A 22,607-nucleotide genomic window follows, 5' to 3' on the forward strand; every position below is an offset into this window, starting at 1 on the left:
CATATACAGTACATGCTGTGAGAAAATTAGAAAAACTCATGAAAACATGCACTTTAGTTATTACAGGTTGAGTATCCCATATCCAAATATTCCGAAATACGGAATATTCCGAAATACAGACTTTTTTGAGCGAGAGTGAGATAGTGAAACCTTTGTTTTCTGATGGCTCAATGTACACAAACTTTGTTTAATGTACAAAGTTATTAGAAATATTGTATTAAATGACCTTTAGGCTGTGTGTATAAGGTGTATATGAAACATAAATGAATTGTGTGAATATAGACACACTTTGTTTATTGCACAAAGTTATTAAAAATATTGGCTAAAATGACCTTCAGGCTGTGCGTATAAGGTGTATATGTAACATAAATGCATTCTGTGCTTAGACTTGGGTCTCATCGCCATGATATCTCATTATGGTATGCAATTATTCCAAAATACAGAAAAATCCGATATCCAAAATACCTCTGGTCCCAAGCGTTTTGGATAAGGGAGACTCAACCTGTATCTATGTGAAACTGTTTTCAGGTGTTACTTAGGGGGGAATTAAAATACAGTGGGTGGAAAAGGGTGCCTGCGGCTATTCAATTCTAGCCCCTTTTATCACCTGAGCCCCTTGTTAATGCCCATTAATATGTTAACAGTAGTGAACATGTGTTAATTGGTGTTAACACACAGAATCCGTGAAAAAAATCAGATTTGTGTCGTGGCACCTGTTAACCCCCTAGTTATCTGGGATTTTTTTTTCATACCTGTTCAGATGCGGAAAACAAATCCCTGGTAATTGCTGCCTGCAGGCTCACATCTGGGCTAACTGAATAGCCCCAGGGAAACAATTAATCCACTGTAAAATACGGCTAATTGAATTCCCCCTTAATGGCTTTACATTTGCATGAGCAACATATAGGTGTAAAAGCCTAAATACAGGTGGGAAAACAATATATTACATGATGAAAATTAACAACTTACAAATAGCATTGACACAAATTTGACAAATTATGTTGAAAAATACACTAGATTTTTTTATAGCAGCTGTTTTAGCCAACTTATAAGGCAATTGTTTTATTCGCAATTTTTTTTTAATTTTAGTTCAAAACGTACTTATATGCCTGTTCAACTCAATCACAAACGCTGTTCAATTTTGAAGTTCTCGATTTTAAAGTTACTTCTAAAATGAATGTGGCATACATGTAACAAAATTAAGCTGAGCAGCATGGAATAGCTAAAAATATCATAACAAATCCATGTCAATCAATCTTCTTTATACAGAAATTTCTCCTTTGAGAATACTAGAACTCATTTTCTTGCCAACACATGAAGAGAGGTTAACCTCTTTCAATTTATGTCAATTGACTTGTGTTTGAAACTGATAAAGTTATTGAATAAAACTTTGCTGTAGGGAGAAGAGCAAAGTAGTTTACATTACTCCAATCTGGGGTTGTGCCAAAGCAAATATATGTTAACGGGATGAAAAATAAAGCTGCAGAAGTCACACACACACACAAAAAAAAATCCAAGAAGTGATCATACTTCATTAAAAACTAGGATAGATGGATGGATGCCGAAAGGGGGCTTGGCCATGCAAAATAGGGGGCGGGTCATTGCGGGTAATAAAAGGGTGGCGGCCGGTGGCGTCACTGTTGGGGGCGTGCCCAGCACCTACGGAGTTGCTGGGTTTCCCGCAAGCATTCTCTCAACGTGAATGGATGCCGCGCGCATGCGCGCGCCATCTTTACACGCTGTGAGGGCAGGAAGTGGGCGCCAGTTTTAGCAGGGCACCGCAGAAAGGGCAGGGTGGGTTTTGCCCTTAAAAAAATCGGGCAGGGAGCGGCGCCCTGTTAAAACTGCCTAGCGTGAACACTACTAAAATGGAGTCCTTTCATTAAAAATGTGTGCCAAAAAACACTAATGTTTCACCTACCAGTCAAGAACACACCATAGCTCCTCCATGTTGTTCTGTAGTATAGTTCCTGTAAGTCCAATCCGTATCTTACATTTTAAAGCTTTCATGGCCTGTGTCACATTTGCCTTTGGATTTTTAATTCTGTGTGCTTCATCTACAAAGACAGCTGACCACTGTATACTGAACACAGAAAAAGAACATATGTCCTTATGGCATAAATGCACATATACTTCATGCCTAAAATAAAGTCATTTTTCCTGAATGCTCCATGGTAGCGGGCAAAAATTCTTGAACTTTTATTATAAAAAAATGAACACTATACTGAGGTAAAACAGAATAAATATACAACCAAAATATTTAAGCACATAATGCAGTGGTTTCCAAACTTTTTTGAATCACGGCACCCTAGAGTATCAGAATTTTTTGCACGGCACACCTAGGCCAATACTTTCTTATTGAATAATGTAGAAAGAAATATTAAATTATGTAAATTGTCTTTATAGGTCATCCTTAGGGTAACTTATGTGGTGAGGAACAAGATTTGTTTCCGATTGTCAATATATTTTATGATTGGCAGCCATTAACACTGGTTTTGCTTTTTACATTGACCATGCAGAATTTGAATTGGTTCTGGAGCACCAACCCGAGGCACCCTGCAAGTGTCCCGAGGCACCCCAGGGTGCCACGGCACACAGTTTGGGAACCACTGACATAATGTTTGTAATAGAAATAAATGTATAATGAATGTTAATATGTACTGTATATTCATAATTTTTGTAAGTATGCAACGTAGCACAATTATGACCCTCTGCACATAATCTTAAGTGGATATGTACGATTTGCTGGCGGACAGGATGCCGGCTGTCATGTTCCCGACAGTGGAATGCCGTATGACAGAATGCGTGTGCTAGAAAGCCCCTTGCAGGCACAGCGGCTCGCTGCAGTCGCCACAGGTTATATTTTCCCTCCATGGGTGTGGTGGCATTTCATCCGGTGTCAGGATTCCGGCACCGGTATTGTGACTGCCGGGATCCTTTAACCCTTTCCCATCTAAAGCAATAGGGTGAAAGTTTAAGTGGCTTTGTAATTTTAGAGCTGCCACCCAGTAGGAAGTCAACAGTAAGCTCTGAAATCGTTGGAAAGTTTCTATTGATCTTCGATAAATCTGTTTCACAGACAGAGCACTTGCATTGTAAATAAATAAAAAAAAAGCACTGACTGGCCATTTCCTAAACTAAAAGTGTGTAATGTACTACAAGTAAAAAGCACATTACACTAGATGTTACAAAGGTAGAAAAGTCTACATTAACAAGGTAATAACTATCTGTATTAGACAGCTCTGTTCTTGAAAGGGGTGGTCTTCAGTTTGCCGGCTGTCGGGGTCCCGGCGCACAGTATATCAGCACCGGAATCCCGACAGCCGGCATACCGACACCGTTTCTCCCTCTTGGGGGTCCACAACCCCCATGGAGGGAGAATAGATAGCGTGGCGGGCGTAGCGCACCACCGTGCCAGCAGCGTGGCAATTGCAGCGAGCCCGCAAGGAGCTCATTTGCGCTCGCCACGCTGTCGGTATGCCGGCGGTCGGGATTCCGGCACCAGTATGCTGTGCGCCGGGACCCCGACAGCCGGCATACCATACTACACCCCTTGAAAGCTATTGTAAAAAAAAGTATTATCTTTATGTTCAAACACCCCAAGCTTGATCTTATTTTACGTTGCAGTGATCCACTTACCTGTTCAGCTCATCTAAGCACAGGCGGAGAGTCTCATAAGTAGTTAAACCAATTTCATATTTCCCCTGTTTCAATCGTGCCAGCTCAAAATCCTTTTTACTTCCATGAATGACTGTTACCTTGAAATGTCCCCATGTCTCTAGCTCATCCCTCCAGTTAAAGAGCACTGATAATGGTGACACAATTAGAAAAACCTGCAATTACATTTGATCCATTATTCAGTATGCAAACTGCACTAACAAATTCATATATCTGATTATGAGCAATATGTTCAAGTTATAACAACATGCTGAATAATTCATTTAAAAAAATAAAATTGTAATTAGTGGGTGACCCAAAATGTTGCTAAATTATTTCTATTATTATTATTAGCCAACTGAATTTTTATTAAACTGTGATTTTTCGCTACATTACTAAGGTATCCTGTTCATATTTCGGGGGGAATTCAATTATCCTGATCCTTTACCGGGAGTGAAAAAGGGTGGTAGCCTTAAGCCGTAGGCTTTAACGCCCAGAGCTATTCTATTAGAGACCATTTTTCTCAACGGGGTTTAACTGATAGAATCCGGGATAAGTTCCCGGATGTATACAGTATGTTAACATGGTACCCGAAACAGGCAATTTATCAGGGATTTCTTTTTCAGTCAGCCCAGGGTCGAAAAAAGAAATCCACGTTAACGGCAGCCTTTGGGCTGCCTACGGGGCTCCGATCCTTCAACTAGCCCACTGTAAATTCTTTCATATGAAGTGATACACGCACATAACATAGGCAGGATTATTTTTGTGGATAACACTTAAAATACAGAACTCCAGCCCTACAGAAAAGTCCATCGTCTTCATTCCTACTGCACTGATGTACGTGTAAACATTACACTGTCACAAGTGTCCGGCTTCCTTTACGAGGATTGTCATTTTACTTTTTTTGTTACTCTACTGATATCACTAGTACAATGATGGTGTCTTGTGTGTAATTATATATGCTACAACATGGGGAAGTAAGAATCACGGAGAAGTCTTTCTGCAATCTTTACTCCCATAGCAAGTGACTACAGCAAACATTAATGCTTAGAATGACCTCTGTTCAGGAATCTGATCCTGTCTTGATAGATCCAATGAGAGGTTGAGCTTTCAGCTAATTAAAAAATAGTGCTGGTCACTGGTATTATAGAAGTTTATTTTATATTATTTACTTGGGATTAGGATATACATGTCATATGTTTTTATTGGGATTTCTGTCTAATATAATAAAAATAAATAAAGAGGTTGTAGATCCATGTTAATTACAATTAGCATATAATTGGAATTAAAGTACAATAATTACTCTAGTATACAAACATTTTGGTGGAAACATGGCCTATTTAATAGAGGTGACCTTCATGGAACATATGACAGCAAAGTGGAATGTACTGGCTCCATTACAGTACGTGTTGTCAGATACATATCTTTAATGCAGGATGGAAAAGTATGTTTAATTCATTTGAAGTGTTGGAAAGAACATAAGTGGTTTAATGTATTTGATTAAAAATAACTTTAGTGTTTAACAGGATTAACACTGATATGTAACAGACTAAACCACACAAGGTACTCTGTGTATACTCTGTAAATATAGAAAGAAGGTTTTACAGGATTGAATTGTGAAGATTATACCACACGAGGACACATTAGAAATATAGGGCGTTGTATTGACTTTGTAGGCTCTAGATCATATTTATTATTCTATACACAGTGAAAAAGTAAACTTTGTGAGCTGGCAGCTTATAACATTGCAGGGTGGTCTATGACTTTTTGATCTGTCTATACAAAATGGCAAAAGGATATATTTGGGTTGTCGTGACCAGACATATCATATTGGAGGTAGGAAACACTGCTATTACCAGCTGGATTTTAATTATTTGCAGCAGTATACTATACCTTTTCCAAGCATTAAATCATACACCTAAAACAACTGTATTTTACTTTGTACTGCATTGATTTGTTGTGTGTTGAATGTGGTTGTTCCTTTGAGGCCAGAGTGATAACATTGTTTAAAGTTAAAAATAAATAAATAAATAAAAGAGGCCAAAATTTGTGCAATAGTTGTAAAAACACCAAATAATACATCAAAATCAACTTTCAAGACTACATTATGAGCCATCCTTCATATTCTAGCCTTTCACTCAAGTCAGTTTTTAAATGTTTATCTTTTAAATGGGATGGCACATGCAGACATATAAAAAAAATTTTTTAGGCGGGAATTCAATTGATTCTTGTGCCCACTCCCATCTAAAGTGACCGGGAGCTATTCAATTGTTTCTTGCACCCATTGTTCCTATCTAAATTGACCAGGAGCTAATTAATTGTTTGAGCACTCAGCCAGCCCTGGTCGCGTGAGCCGTATTCCCGCACCCAAATGCACTGGAATTAGCTGCATAAAGTGTTTTTTCCATACAAACTACTGGGAGCGCTGCAGTTAAGGTGGCCAAAAGCCCTACTTTAGATGAAATTCTTCTCACACCTCAGGACAGTGCAAGCAGAAAACTGCAATAAGTGATGGGCGTACAAAAACAATTGAATAGCTCACATTCACTTTAGATGGGAGCTACGAGTTTGAGAAACTATTGAATTCTCTAAAAAAAATGTATATGTGCCATCCCATTACAGTGCTGAGGAGTTTGCTGCTTGTTTTTGTTTTCATTGTTTAAGAGATAAACCTTATTTCAAACTGATTAGAGTGAAACAGTTACATATGGAGCATGGCTCATAATGCTGATTTTGTTACTAAATTCAACCCATCGAGTCTAGCCCAGAGTTGCAGGGTCAGACTCTAGTCGAACCGCTTTGATTGATATTTGAGTGCATACACGTGACCTAGCGAGCTACTGGCAGAACAATTTGGACTGTGCTGTGGAATTGCTTAATCTACAGACTTTGTTTCATTACGATTATCATCTCTAGTTTAAGGAATACTCTACCAAAGATTGCACATAACATAACTGTAGATTTTTACACATAAACATGTTTTTAATGTTATAACATGGAAAAGAAGACTCTCTTTCACTACTGAAAAATGTAATGTCCCCAATGTAATATATTATAATATCTACACTAAGTAACCACGATCAAAGGAATACTTGCACAGGTGCTCATTAATTCAAATATTAAATTAACCTATTTTGGCAGAAACTCAGTGCATAAAAGCATGCCAACAAGGTCTAGAGGTTCAGTTGTTGTTTAGACCAAACACAAGAATAGAATAAATGTGATCAAAGTGACTTTGTCCATGGAATGGTTGTTAGAATACCTAATAAGCTGCTGATCTCTTATTCTGGCCATACACTAGGTCGATATCGCGTACAAATGTACGATTTCGGAGCGTCGTTCAATGCAATGTGTGCATATCGTGCATGTTTAGGGTACGATTACGACGCGATGCGCGGCTCAATGGGTTGAATGTCGCATCAAATGATCATATGTGCAGCCCATATTACCCGTTGTAATCATATGCACATTGTACCTTGTTTAATGCAAATACGATGCATTGATTGATGGAATATTCGATCAGCGTCATTTGAGTGGCATTTCCCTTGACACTCCCATTTGCCATTTAGCAGCTCCACTGATGGCAGGAGAAGAGCAAACACAGCACACCACTTATTTAAGGCCGGAATCAAGCCAGGATTATACAGCATCTGGTACGTATAATTGCTTTTCAACAATGCACACTGTCCACCAATGTTTGCTGATGCCTAGATAGGATGTTTTTCAGTCCCTGCACACACTGATCTTTTTGTACGCACACACGCACACTGACCACCAATGTTTTATTATGCATTACTGACACACCCTATATACTGCTACTGTCCACCTATCTTTTGTGGTGCAAAGATGCAGATACTGTACCTCAAATGCATATTATTTGCTAGTGTCTTCCCATATGTTATTTCTATGCTGATGTTTTTCAAATGTGATTTTGCTACTACACACCAAATGCATATCTCCTCATGTGGTTTCCCCATGCAGATGTGGTGCAAAGATGATTTTGCTACTGCACAACAAATGCATATTACCCGCTAGTGTCTTCTCATGTGGTTTTCCTATGCTGGTGTTTTTCAAATGTGATTTTGTCTTCTCATGTGGTTTTTATATGCAGAAGTGATGAAAAGGTGATTTTGCTACTGCACCCCAAATGCATATTATCCGCTTGTGTCTTCTCTTGTGGTTTTCCTATGCTGGTGTGGTGCAAAGGTGATTTTACAGATACTGTGCCCCAAAACTAGTCATGTACATACTGTATATATGCTCTATATGCCATTAAAGTACCAAATATGGATTTCATTCACTCAAAGGACACTGCTTGTTCATTTTTATTTCATTTTTTTTTTTTATTTAATGTACTTTGTGTCAGTGAAATCTGTTTGACACTCCAATACATAGGCAATCATATACATTTACAATAATTGACATGTGTAAAAAAAAAAAAAATACAACTTTATTTACATCAATGAAACATTTAAAATTTGGTCAAGCAAGGTCCCCTTTATTTGGGGGCACTACTGTCTAATGCTCTGGCCACCCCCACTGTTGGGGGTGGCCAGAATAATAAAGTCCAGTGTCTTGTCATTTATTTTACTATGCTGATGTTTTTATTAGGTGATTCTACAAATGTATATCCTCTGGCCACCCCCACTGTTGGGGGTAGACAGAATAATAATATTCCAGTTAGGCCCCCATTATTTGGGGGCACCATTGTTTAATGATCTGGCCACCCCCACTGTTTGGGGTGGTCAGAATATTAAAGTCCAGGACTTTTGGAGCAAATGGCTCGAGTCTCCCTACTCAACAAATCAGAGGGACTGATTGCTCGCCATTGTGTGATTGATATTAGGGTGCGATGGAGAGGTACGATGCACACCACAGGGATTAAATAGATCTATGAGAGCTTGCTCTGTACTGGGAAGGATTGTCTCTCCCTCTTGTATAGCGCTCTTTGGGGCCCGCGGCCAGCCACTTATTTGCCCGTGTTTGTTTGTATGTATTGCATCTATATACGTATATACCTGAGAAGTAAATGGATATTGCACTCAAATAATTTTTGCTAATATGTGACATTATTCTTGATTTATCTGTGCTCTCTTTTGGAAAATAAACCTGCACATCTAACACAATGCGAATGAATGTTATTGGTTCTGGGAATCTGTGTATTCCCTCAGTTATTGTAATGTATTATTGTTTGTTATGTTCTGTTTTCTAAAAAAAAAAGAAAAAAACAATACAATACTATTGAATTAAAAAATAAAAGTCCAGGGTATTTGCATGTTTTTTTTACTTTGCTGATGTTTTTCAAAGGTAATTCCACAAATGTCCTCTGGCCACCCCCACTGTTGGGGGGTGGCCAGAATAACAGTCCAGATAGGTCCGCAAGTGGCCTTGGCCAGAGTAACAGTTCAGTTAGGCCCCATTACTCGGGGGCCACAATTGTCTATTCCTCTGGCCACCCCTGTTAGGGGTGGACAGAATAATGTCCATGCAATAAAATGTCTCTCTTTTCTTTCTAGATACAGTCAGGTCCATAAATATTGGGACATCGACACAATTCTCATATTTTGGGCTCTATACACCACCACATTGAATTTGAAATGAAACAAGATGTGCTTTAACTGCAGACTTTCCGCTTTAATTTGAGGGTATTTACATCCAAATCAGGTAAACGGTGTAGGAATTACAACGGTTTCTATATGTGCCTCCCACTTTTTAAAGGGACCAAAAGCAATGGAACAATCGACTCAAAAGCTATTTCATGGACTGGAGTGTGCTATTCCCTCATTATTTCATCATCAATTAAGCAGGTAAAAGGTCTGGAGTAGATTCCAGGTGTAACATTTGCATTTGGAATCTGTTGCTGTCGACTCTCAATATGAGATCCAAAGAGCTGCCACTATCAGTGAAGCAAGCCATCATTAGGCTGAAAAATCAAAACAAACCCATCAGAGAGATAGCAAAAACATTAGGTGTGGCCAAATTAACTGTTTGGAACATTCTTAAAAAGAAAGAACACACCAGAGAGCTCAGCAACACCAAAAGACCCGGAAGACCACGGAAACCAACTGTGGTGGATGACAGAAGAATTATTTCCCTGGTGAAGAAAAACCCCTTCACAACAGTTGCCCAGATCAAGAACACTCTCCAGGAGGAAGGTCTATATGTGTCAAAGTCAACAATCAAGAGAAGACTTCACAAGAGTGAATATAGAGGGTTCACCACAAGATGTAAACAATTGGTGAGCCACAAAAACAGGAACACCAGATTAGAGTTTGCCAAACAACATCTAAAAAAATCCTTTACAGTTCTGGAACAACAGCCTATGGACAGATGAGACAAAGATCAACTTGTACCACAGTGATGGGAAGAGAAGAGTATGGAGAAGGAAAGGAACTGCTCATGATCCAAAACATACCACCTCATCAGTGAAGCATGGTGGTGGTAGTGTCATGGCGTGGGCATGTATGGCTACCAAAGGAACTGGTTCCCTTGTATTTATTGATAATGTGACTGCTGACAAAAGCAGCAGGATGAATTCTGAAGTGTTTCGGGCAATATTATCTGCTCATATTCAGTCAAATGTTTCAGAACTCATTGGACGGCGCTTCACAGTGCAGATGGACAATGACCCGAAGCATACTGCGAAAGCAACCAAAGAGTTTTTTAAGGCAAATAAGTGGAATGTTATGCAATGGCCAAGTCAATCACCTGGCCTGAATCTGATTGAGCATGCATTTCACTTGATGAAGACAAAACTGAAGGGAAAATGCCCCAAGAACAAGCAGGAACTGAAGACATTTGCAGTAGAGGCCTGGCAGAGCATCACCAGGGATGAAACCCAGCGTCTGATGATGTCTATGCATTCCAGACTTCAGGCTGTAAATTGACTGCAAAGGATTTGCAACAAAGTATTAAAAAGTGAAAATTTGATTTAGGATTGTTTAGTCTGTCCCATTACTTTTGGACCCTTAAAAAGTGGGAGGCAAATATAGAAACCGCTGTAATTTCTACACCGTTCACCTGATTTGGATGTAAATACTGTGAAATTAAACCGGAAAGTCTGCAGTTAAAGCACATCTTGTTTGTTTTATTTCAAATCCATTGTGGTGGTGTATAGAGCCCAAAATATGAGAATTGTGTCGATGTCCCAATATTTATGGATCTGACTGTATATCTCTGGAGCAGGAGAGAGATTTCATGTCCGGATTTATCGACCTCTATAAGTCTAATGAATGCCTGTGGCTTATAAAGTCACGGGAGTATGCAAACAAGATTAAAAGAAACCATGCCTACGAGGAGCTCGCCACCTACAGCAAGCCTTATTATGACTCAGCATGTTATGCACACCAGTGCCAGCAGGAATGTACTAGTGTCTGAACGGTGAGGGATGCAAAACAAATGAACTCACAGACAGACTGGGGAATATGACATTACATACACAGAAGGTGATAGGGTAACAAAATGAACACAAAGTGAACAGAGAAGCCCAAAGGCTAAGAAACTGGGTGTCTCCCTAGTATTAGGAATGCTCAGATGGAAAGAAGCGAGATGTAGTGATTTAATACGTAGAGAACCCGAAATGCTGTTGCTAAGGGCAACAGCAAAACCCTAAAGGGTTACCAACGGGTGTGGCAGTAAACTCCTTGGTCAGAGATGGAATAATAGACACAAGGAGAGTCTCCACAATCCTAGTCCTCACTTGCAGTGCACTGGTTCAGCTTACTGCCACTAAACTGACACCTGAACACCTTGCACAGTGAGAAAGGATTTTGGCAGGCAAGTCTGAGAATACAGCCGCAAACTTGCTAGGTTCACAGAGTAGCAAAAGAACCCCAGCAGGTTAAATGACTGACTCCAGTCTTACTGCTAGGTCTGGATTGGCAGAGTGTAATACCAAATCCCAAGGCCTATTTGCAGTAAGCAACAAACAAATACAAAGTTTACACAGTACTAGCTAGCTTTCAGGAACTGACTAACCAACAAAGATTCAGCAGCATCTGCCTAACCTGAGAAGAGGGTTTATATAGCAGGTGCTGTCCACGCCCCACTCAGACCTCACAGACTGTGAGCACAAAAACCAGCACCGGATCCCCTGCCGTGCACAGAGCCTGTAACCACTGCACAGCAAAAGACCCGAACCGGAGTATCAGCTACGCTCAGGTTACTCCGCTAGCACTTGTCTCCCGGTTGCCATGACGACGTGGCAGCACAGAGCAGGAGACCCTAACAGTACCCCCCCTCTGATGAGGGGTCAAAGAACCCCTACCACCGGGTTTATCGGGGAACTGCGAGAAGAAAGAGCGTAACAGTCTGGGGGCATGAAGATCACAACTGCGCACCCACGACCGCTCCTCCGGGCCATACCCCTTCCAGTGCACCAAAAATGACAGCCGACCCCGAACCATCTTGGAGTCAAGAATCCTTTCAACAACAAACTCCCTCTGGCCACGTATCAGAAGAGGGGAAGGTCTTCCACTGGAAGAAGGATTACTAATCGCCCGTTTTAAAAGGGAACAATGAAATGTTTTATTGATACCCAAAGAACGGGGTAGATCTAACTGAAATGCCACCGGATTGATAACCCTAGTGATCTTATAAGGACCGATGAACCGGGGGCCTAACTTATGAGATGGCTGTCTCAACTTCAAATTCTTGGTAGACAACCAGACGAAGTCTCCTAATTTGAAGCTGCAGGGTCTTTTCCGCTTATCAAAAACCCTTTTGGTCACTAATGACACAGACACAAGGGCTTTCTTCACTTTCCTCCAAATACCTCTAAGCTCGAAACCACAGAGGAACCACCAGGCGTGGAGTCTAGGGGGTCAAAAGAATTGGCCTTAGGATGATGCCCATACACACAAAGGAAGGGAGAGATCCCTGTAGCAGAGTGAGCCGCGTTGTTATAGGCAAACTCCGCCATGGACAGATGAGCAAACCAGTCAGTCTGACACTTGGAGACATAACACCTGAGGAACTGCTCCAAGGACTGGTTCACCCTTTCAGTCTGCCCATTAGACTGCGGATGGTAGCCTGACGACAAGCTGACAGAAATCTGGAGATCGGAACAAAATGCCCTCCAGAATTTGGCCACAAACTGGGATCCGCGGTCAGAGACCACATCAAGTGGCAACCCGTGGAGGCGCACAACATGCAGCATAAATAATTCAGACAGGCGTCTGGCCGATGGCAGCCCAACCAATGGAACGAAGTGCGCCATCTTCGAAAACCTGTCAACGACAACCCAGATGGCTGTCATCCCCGAGGATTTGGGCAAGTCCACCACAAAATCCATTGAAATGTGGGTCCATGGCTTAGATGGAATAGAGAGTGGATGTAATGGGCCAACATGAACCCCTCTAGGAGTCTTATTTCGGGCACAGATGTCACATGCCCGAACCCACTGATCCACATCCCTAGCCACCGAGGGCCATCACACCGCCCTAGATAGCAACTCCCGAGTTCTGGCAATACCCGGGTGACCTGCCGACTTCTTGGCATGGAATTCCAGGAACACTCGCTGTCTTAACCTAGGAGGCACAAACAAAAGACCTACCGGAAGGTCTGGAGGAGCCTGCTCCTGTGCTCTAAGGACTAATGACAAGAGGTCCTGAGTAATGCCCACTTTAATACATGATGGGGATACAATGGGCAATGGCTCCTCGGTGGTCTCCTGGATTGGAGCAAAACTCTGCGAGAGCGCATCAGCCTTGATGTTTTTTGACCCAGGGCGATATGTTATCAAAAAATTAAAGCGAGCAAAAAACAAAGCCCATCGTGCCTGCCTGGCATTGAGGCGCTTCGCTGACTCTAAATATGCCAAATTCTTATGGTCGGTGAGAATTGAGACCACAAACTTAGCCCCCTCAAGCCAGTGTCTCCACTCCTCGAGTGCATCCTTAATAGCCAACAATTCCCGGTTACCCACGTCATAATTCATCTCAGCAGGAGAAAATTTACGGGAAAAGTAAGCACAGGGATGAAGGCGATTATCAGACACCCCCATCTGAGAGAGCACTGCCCCAATACCCATCTCAGAGGCATCCACCTCCACCACAAAAGGACGCTCTGGATCTGGGTGTCGCAGCACCTTGGCCGAGACAAATGCCCTTTTGAGACGGGCAAAAGCCGCTTTGGCCTCACAAGACCAGTGAGCAACATCCGCCCCTTTCTTAGTGAGTGCCACCAAGGGCGCCACTATAGACGAAAGTCCAGCGATAAATCCTCTATAAAAATTCGCAAAGCCCAGAAAACGCTGAAGCGCCTTCAAACTAGTGGGCTGCACCCAATCCAGGACTGCCTGTACCTTGGAACCCTCCATTTGGAAACCTTCTGGGGAGATAATATATCCTAGAAATGAGATTTGCTGAACTTCAAATTCGCACTTCTCCAGCTTCGCCCCAAGCCGGTGGTCTCTGAGTATCTGGAGGACTAAGCGTACATGCTTCCGATGTTCCTCCAGGGAATGGGAGAATATTAGGATGTCATCTAAGTATACAACTAAGAATCTATCCAAATATTCCCTGAGCACATCGTTCATGAAGTCCTGGAAGACTGCCGGGGCATTACAGAGCCCAAAAGGCATCACCAAATATTCATAATGCCCTGAGTGGGTATTAAAGGCAGTCTTCCATTCATCCCCCTCTCTTATTCGGATTAGATTGTACGCACCGCGTAGGTCAATCTTAGAAAAAATGGTGGCAGTACGAAGCTGGTCAAACAAGACCGAAATGAGAGGCAGTGGGTATGAGTTTTTAATCGTGATACGGTTCAATTCCCTGAAGTCGATGCAGGGTCGCAACGAACCGTCCTTTTTACCCACGAAGAAGAACCCCGACCCAACTGGAGACTGTGAAGGTCTGATAAATCCCTTAGCCAAGTTCTCCTGAATGTACTCTGCCATAGCCTGAGTCTCAGGACGTGACAGGGAGTACAACCTGCTCTTGGGAAGCTTAGCATTCGGCAACAAATCAATGGCACAGTCATAGGGGCGATGGGGAGGTAGTACCTCTGCAACTCTTTTGGAGAACACGTCCGCAAAATCTGCATAACATCCTGGCAATCCTGGCAAACTTAGCTGCGAAAGCCTGACTGGAAGGCTCAAGCAACTCCTGAAACAATCAGTACCCCAACTAAGAATCTCCCCAGAGACCCAGTCAAATTGAGGATTGTGGGCCCTTAACCAGGGTAACCCCAACACCAATGGGACAAAAGTACAGACAGTCACATAAAAGGACAATTTTTCAGAGTGTGTGGCTCCAATAAACAAGGAAATCTGGCTAGTGCAAGAGGTAATTTTACCCTGGGATAATGGTTCCCCGTTTAACCCACAAATCTCAATTTCCGATGCCAAGGGTACTAAGGGAACAGAGTGTTTCAGGGCGAATTGGCGTTCCATAAAAACCCCATCGGCCCCACTGTCCACAAAGGCCTCAGTCTTGACAGTTTGACCGAGGATCTTCAAGGTCACCGGAATGATAAAAGTCTTCTTGGGAAATTCTGACTTCTGGCCTGACAGGATATTTCCCATCACCCTCAGGCCCTGAAATTTTCCGGCTTTTCTGGGCATGATACTACCACATGACCTTTATTCCCACAGTACAAACATAACCCCTGCTGTCTCCTCCGCGTCTTCTCACGCGAGGAGAGGCGGGTAGCCCCAATCTGCATAGGCTCCTCGGAAAATTCCTCAGAGTCTGAGGTTCCCTTGGGAAAGAAGGAAACCTCGGTCTCCCTTTCAAGCCTGCGCTCTCTCAGCCGTCTATCCACCCGAATGGATAACTGCATGAGCTGATCCAAGCTATCAGGCAAGGGATATTGTACCAGTTGGTCTTTTAACTGGTTAGAAAGACCTCTTCGGTACTGATGTCTCAGGGCTGGGTCAATCCACTGGGTATCATGGGCCAACCTCCGAAACTCCGTACAATAAACCTCAACTGGCCTTCGCCCTTGCTTAAGGATCGAAATCTGAGCCTCGGCTGAGGCCGTCTTGTCAGGGTCATCATACAACATGCCCAGTGCCGTAAAAAAAGCATCAACACTTTTAAGCGACGGACAGTCAGGCTGCAACCCATATGCCCAGACCTGTGGGTCTCCTTGTAGCAAGGAAATCACTATGCCCACCCGCTGAATCTCCGACCCAGAAGACTGAGGCCTAAGCTGGAAATATAGCTTGCAGCTCTCCTTGAAACAAAAGAACTGCGAGCGATCTCCAGAAAAACGATCCGGGAGATTTACTTTCGGCTCTTTAACCCCTGAAGGTACTGCTGCTGCGGGAGCTCCGCCAGCGGCCTGTGAGGTGTGCATTTTAATGGACAAATCATTAAATTGTCGAGTCAGGACCTGCACCTGATCGACCACCTGTTGCAAAGTATTTTGAGGGGTATGCTCCATATTCCCACAAAATTTCAACAGGAGTATTGGGCTGCTGAATATGTTATGCACACCAGTGCCAGCAGGAATGTACTAGTGTCTGAACGGTGAGGGATGCAAAACAAATGAACTCACAGACAGACTGGGGAATATGACATTACATACACAGAAGGTGATAGGGTAACAAAATAAAAACAAAGTGAACAGAGAAGCCCAAAGGCTAAAAAACTGGGTGTCTCCCTAGTATTAGGAATGCTCAGATGGAAAGAAGCGAGATGTAGTGATTTAATACGTAGAGAACCCGAAATGCTGTTGCTAAGGGCAACAGCAAAACCCTAAAGGGTTACCAACGGGTGTGGCAGTAAACTCCTTGGTCAGAGATGGAATAATAGACACAAGGAGAGTCTCCACAATCCAAGTCCTCACTTGCAGTGCACTGGTTCAGCTTACTGCCACTAAACTGACACCTGAACACCTTGCACAGTGAGAAAGGATTTTGGCAGGCAAGTCTGAGAATACAGCCGCAAACTTGCTAGGTTCACAGAGTAGCAAAAGAACCCCAGCAGGTTAAACGACTGACTCCAGTCTTACTGCTAGGTCTGGATTGGCAGAGTGTAATACCAAATCCCAAGGCCTATTTGCAGTAAGCAACAAACAAATACAAAGTTTACACAGTACTAGCTAGCTTTCAGGAACTGACTAACCAACAAAGATTCAGCAGCATCTGCCTAACCTGAGAAGAGGGTTTATATAGCAGGTGCTGTCCACGCCCCACTCAGACCTCACAGACTGTGAGCACAAAAACCAGCACCGGATCCCCTGCCGTGCACAGAGCCTGTAACCACTGCACAGCAAAAGACCCGAACCGGAGTATCAGCTACGCTCAGGTTACTCCGCTAGCACTTGTCTCCCGGTTGCCATGACGACGTGGCAGCACAGAGCAGGAGACCCTAACACAGCATCAGTCTTGTGGGTTAGAAAAAAAATCCAAAATCTCAGGACTGTGTTCCTGAAGGAACATAAAAAGATCAAAGAGTCCAAGAGGTCAGGAGCAGGGACTGAAGACATCTTTGACTATTGTTCACAATCCAGCAGGAACCAGTCCGGAGATCTGTGTTCCCCATGGCCGCAGTTGAAGAGGGCAGTGCCGAGAAAGAGGATCTGGTTGAATCTCCTGAAGCCTCATCAGTAAGTAGAGTCCCAGGAGTCTCAAATGGCAAAAATGAGAATTGTTCCACAGTCCCCTCTACTTTATCTTATGTACTCCTCCTGCCATGGCATTGCACTGTCTATGTTGAAGTAGGCCATATATTCCTCTCTGACCTTTTTGGCCAGAGCAGTCCCAGTTTCGGCCACTGGTGGTAACGTCACTGAGGGGAACTGAGCATGGGATGGTCTGGGTCTTCCACCACTGTGCCCACTGTCCTTTACTGGGTGGCTTTCTTGTGTAGGAAGTTGTGTAGAACACAGCATGCAGTAACAACCCAGTGAATCTTCTCCACCTTCAAATTAAATGCCGTGTGAAAGATCCGGAATTGGTTGCTAAAAATCCCAAAGGCAATCTCTACAATGTGCCTTGTCCCAGACAGCCGGTAATTGAAGACCCGCTTCTCTTTATTGAGGGGCCCTATACGGGAATGGCTTCATGACATGCTCGTGAAGGGAAAAGGCCTCGTCAGCAATGAACACGAAGTTTAGGTTGTGCTCCATTGCCTCTCTAGATGGTAAATGCAGGGTCTAGGTGGTGAGCCGCTCGTAGAATACTGCGTTCTTAAACGAGCCACCATCAGAGACATGGCTGTTCTGCCCCACTTCTACAAAGAGAAAATCATAGTTGGCGTTCACCACCGCTATTAGAACCCCGCTGAAGTACTGTTGCTGTAGTAGAAGGACCCGCTGTTGGCAGGTGGGGTAATACGGATATGCTTGCCACCGATAGCACCTCCGCAGTTAGGGAACTGCCAACCGCTATCAAATTAATCTGCAATGGCTATCCACTCTTCCGTGCTTGTAGGTAGTTGTCAAAGAAACAATAAAAAGACACTTATCATTCCCAGAACTGAGTCCCTCTACAAGAAACAGCGCCCAAAAAAGCCGCAATCCCATGGGGAGAACCCTCTATTAAAATAGACAAGAATGACAGTGACTCGTTTGGTACACATGTCATAAATGTGCATCGAGCCATGAACACTGAAGAGAGATTGTTATTTGAATGAATGACGACCAAGCTCATTTTTAAAGATCGCAACTGTCTCCAGACCAAAGAGACAACTATAACATCCGGCCCATTGTTCCTCCTCCCGCTATACTACCCACCCCCCTACTATTCCACCCAAACATACCCCAAGACATACTTTGCACCAACAACCAACTACACCGCCTCCTACCAACCAGCTCCCTCCTACCAACCTGCTCCCCCCACCAACCTCCTACCAACCTGCTCCCCCCACAACCTCCTCCTACCAACGTGCATACCAACATGATCAAACACCCACCTCCTCCAACCAACCTGCTGCTACACCACCCACCTCCTCCAACAACCTCCTCCACCACCCTGCCACCCCAGTGTATTTTCTGCTTTTCTGGAATCCTGGGAGGACAGTCCGGAATTGTTTGCACTGTGATGCCCCCCCCCCCCTTCCCCCTTCCCATTTATCTGAAAGGACCCATCCTAATCGCTGATAAGTATAGGGATGTATGCTGCATGGTACTTTTTGGAACAGATTCAGGCCAAACACATGCTGCAGATGCAACTCAATGGGGCCAGGACCATTGAGTTTGCACCTGCAGCATGTGTTTGTCCATCCTGAAATCTGGAACAAAACCACGAGCAGCATACCGCCCCACATTTATCAGAGACTTGGGATACTTGTACATGCTTTTTGCAGATCAAAAAAGTTTCTTACAAAACCAAAAATGTGTCTTAGCATAGTTATACCAATTTTAGATAGTTTTATCAGTTTATATTTATATTCCATTTAATTAAACTTTTTCACAAAGGTTAACATAAAAAAAAAAAGGGTGAATAAAATATTTTTCTGGCTTCACTATAAAACAGTGCGGTGTGTGTTTTTTTACTTACCTTACAATAATGGATCTGCAGCACCTTGACAATAGCCTTGCAGGTGTCAGGGATAATGCACCCCAAAGCTTGAGCGGAGATGCAGGTCCCAAACTTGAGGTCTTCAAACAACCGTCCCGTAGCCAGGTAGGCACAGCGTAGCCATGAGCCTCTCCTTTGCAGGGATGGCCCTCCAGAACTTGGTGTCCTGCCTCGGATATAGAGAGTCACCAGATGCAGCAACTCCTGGAAGGTGGCGTCGTCCATTCGCAGGAAGTTGCGGTACTCCTCTGGGTTATTCTCCTTAATTTCCAGCAGCAGGGGCATGTAGGAATGACTCTCCTTTTCCAGCAACCAATCCTTGGTCCAGCAGGACCTCTCCCTCCTCCTCCTATGCTGGGCCCTATGCCCTCTCCTCACTCAGCTTGAGCACAACATAGGACATCAGACCTCTATAGCTACAAGAATCCATCACCACAGGAAATAGAGCAGTATAAATCACTTTGTAATGCCAGGCAGAACAAAGCAATGTACAGTAGCTAGAAATGTGGTGCGTTCAGCAGGGTAGAAGGGTAGAAGCCAAGCCTCACTAGTGACACAGCAAACAGAAGTGCCTTGAGCTAAAATGGCACCTGCTTTTATACACTCTAGTGAAGCCCAGTCAATTATGTAAATTTAGCCCACATGATTGTGTGCTTTTTTGTGAGGCATACAACGGGTTGTGAAACGAGCTGTTGTATGTGGGCATACGACGGGTTGTAAGATCGTATGTGCATCGTGTGTACAAAAACTCCAAATCGAGTGTCCGGGAGCTGCCAGCAGGTTGAAGGGAAATCGTGTTATGAATCGCATCAGATGAGGGTAGTCTTGATGTATGACCAGCATTAGAATTGACATGCACAACATCTCTGCAAGCTTACAGGGAATAGTGCACAAAACAAATCAAAGTCATGACATACACTTGTGTGTTCTAATGACAGAATTCTAGTAAATAATCCAAATGTGAGAGGAATGACAGGACAATGCACAAAGGACAGCTGACTAATTATTAGCTATTCAACAATTAACTGATAAAGTGCAATGTAAAATCACTGAATAGACACATATGACTGGCAATTACAATAAACAATGAAAAAAAAAAAAAAAGGTTTCGCTTATTTTGGCATAAACTTACATTTACAGACATTGAAATGACCTCCCGTGGCGGAATTCACAGCAGTACAATAGATCCAGAACTTTATTGATTTAAACATAAGGGAACGGATATATTTTTTTCCTAGTTCATTATTGGCACATATTATTAATTTGAAAACACATGTCCCAAAGTCTAATATCAGATAAAACTGATCCAATCACCTTGTCAAGGACACACTGACATTCATTTCCCTCTTTAGCGCAGCAACAATACCAGGGGTCTGCTCTGGGGAGACTACATTCACAAGTGTGCAGCCTTTGGGATTCTCTCTGTGGCCAAGAAATGATAAAGCATGCAGACTGTGGAATTATCCAAAACTCACATTACGAGACAGTGTATCATGTATAAATGTATCCAAATCTGCAGGTCAGTGCATGAGTAGAAACTGTTTGTTTTTCCACTATGTGCTGAAGAGGGAAGAAGAGGTCTTTGAAAGTGCAAATTCTGTAAAGTGATGAGGTTAATAAAACGGATATGTCTGTCTTTGTTCTCATTTTAGACATTTCAATGCGAAGAACAGGTCTGGATTTAGACATGGAAAACATATTTAAAATAAACAAGCAATTTCTACCTGCTTTTAGCATACTTCACAAACACAGCTTTATAAAACCGACTGTAACATTTAGGTTAAAAGCTTAAAAAATGTGAATTTACTGAGGTCAGGGATAAAGAAAATGAATTAAATGAGGGGCCAGGACTAGAGCTACACAGAGAAGATATGGGGTGCATATCTAGAGTTGCACTGGATGCATCTTGCATGTTTCGTACTGCCCATGTACCAGAACCAATCATGCGCAAGTATGGAAATGCAGAATTGTACACATTCAAGCACATTTCCACTTGCAACAGAGGAGGTGTGACTGGCCTGTATCGGGGTCTTTTCACACTGACACAGTGGCTGTGTTGACACAATTGTTAGCTATGCAAAGTAATGGGCCCTACACACTGGCGGATATGCCGCCCGATGAGGCCGACTGACGACCCGGCGGCAAGGGGGGGGGGTGACGGGGGGAGTGTAGTTTCTTCACTCCACCCGTCACCAAGCCCCATAGCCCTGCATGGTAATATGGGCGAGATTGTCCATATTGGCCTGCATGTATAAACGACCCGGCACCAAAGATGAACGAGCGCGTGGCCGTGCATCGTTCATTGTTGGTGCATACACCTTGAAAGATATGAACGATATCTCGTTCATTAATGAACGAGATAGTTCATATCTTTCAATGTAATCGCTTAGTGTGTAGGGCCCTTTAGAGAGAAGCATAAAATAGGATTTTAATTACCTAACGCTAAATCCTTTTCTCGTAGTCCGTAGAGGATGCTGGTGGTCCACATTAGTACCATGGGGTATAGACGGGTCCACTAGGAGACATGGGCACTTTAAGAGTTTAATAGTGTGGTCTGGCTCCTTCCTCTATGACCCTCCTACCAGACTCAGTCTAGAAACTGTGCACGAGGAGACGGACATACTCAAGAGAAGGAAATACACAGATAGTGGCGAGACTCACACCAGCTCACACAAACAAGGCAAACCAAGCTAACCAGCTTGAAACAATTCAACAACGGCTGAACAACAGTACTTAACCAAGTAACAAAACAGTTCTCAACCAAGTAACAAGGGGATGCAGTCAGTTTACCTCCAATCAAAATCCCGAAGTTCAAAATCCCGACACCAATTGACCGATGGTCAAAATCCCGACAAGGTCAAAATCCCGACATGGACAAAATACTGACATTTAAAATGCCGACAAGGTCAAAATACCGACTTGTAAAATGTCGACAGGTCAAAATACCGACATGAGTTTTTCATGATTTTTTTCATTGAAACCGACTTGTTCATACTTTACCATCCCAGTGGACCCGAAGCATGGCGAGCGCAGCGAGCCATGCGAGGGGACGCGGTACACTTTATATGGTGTCCATGTTGACTTATGTCGACATACACACAAAAAACAACAAAAACTGCATGTCGGTATTTTGACCTGTCGGTATTTTACATGTCGGTATTTTGACCTTGTCGGTATTTTAAATGTCGGTATTTTGGCCATGTCGGGATTTTGACCTTGTCGGGATTTTGACCATCGGTCAATTGGTGTCGGGATTTTGATTGGAGGTATTTCATACCGATCCCGTAACAAGGCAGTACTGAACCAAGTAACAACTGCAGGAAAACAAAGCACTGGGCGGGCGCTCAGCATCCTCTACAGACTACGAGAAAAGGATTTACCGGTAGGTAATTAAAATCCTATTTTCTCTTACGTCCTAGAGGATGCTGGGGTCCACATTAGTACCATGGGGATGTACCAAAGCTCCCAGTACGGGAGT

General features: G+C 43.1%; 1 protein-coding gene across 2 annotated transcripts in view; it reads right to left on the reverse strand.

The window, feature by feature from the left end:
* The window catches only part of ERCC6L2 (ERCC excision repair 6 like 2), a 377,041-nt gene that overhangs the window by 268,266 nt on the left and 86,168 nt on the right, over window positions 1-22,607 (reverse strand). For both annotated transcript variants that reach the window (XM_063913746.1, XM_063913745.1), the window contains 2 exons: window positions 3,640-3,833; window positions 1,922-2,083 (listed from right to left, as the gene is read on the reverse strand). In XM_063913746.1, the coding sequence (XP_063769816.1) occupies window positions 1,922-2,083; window positions 3,640-3,833 (356 nt within the window). The remainder of the gene's footprint in view (window positions 1-1,921; window positions 2,084-3,639; window positions 3,834-22,607) is intronic.

The sequence above is a fragment of the Pseudophryne corroboree genome, chromosome 1, assembly GCF_028390025.1.
Source record: "Pseudophryne corroboree isolate aPseCor3 chromosome 1, aPseCor3.hap2, whole genome shotgun sequence".
Taxonomy (NCBI): Eukaryota; Metazoa; Chordata; class Amphibia; order Anura; family Myobatrachidae; genus Pseudophryne; species Pseudophryne corroboree.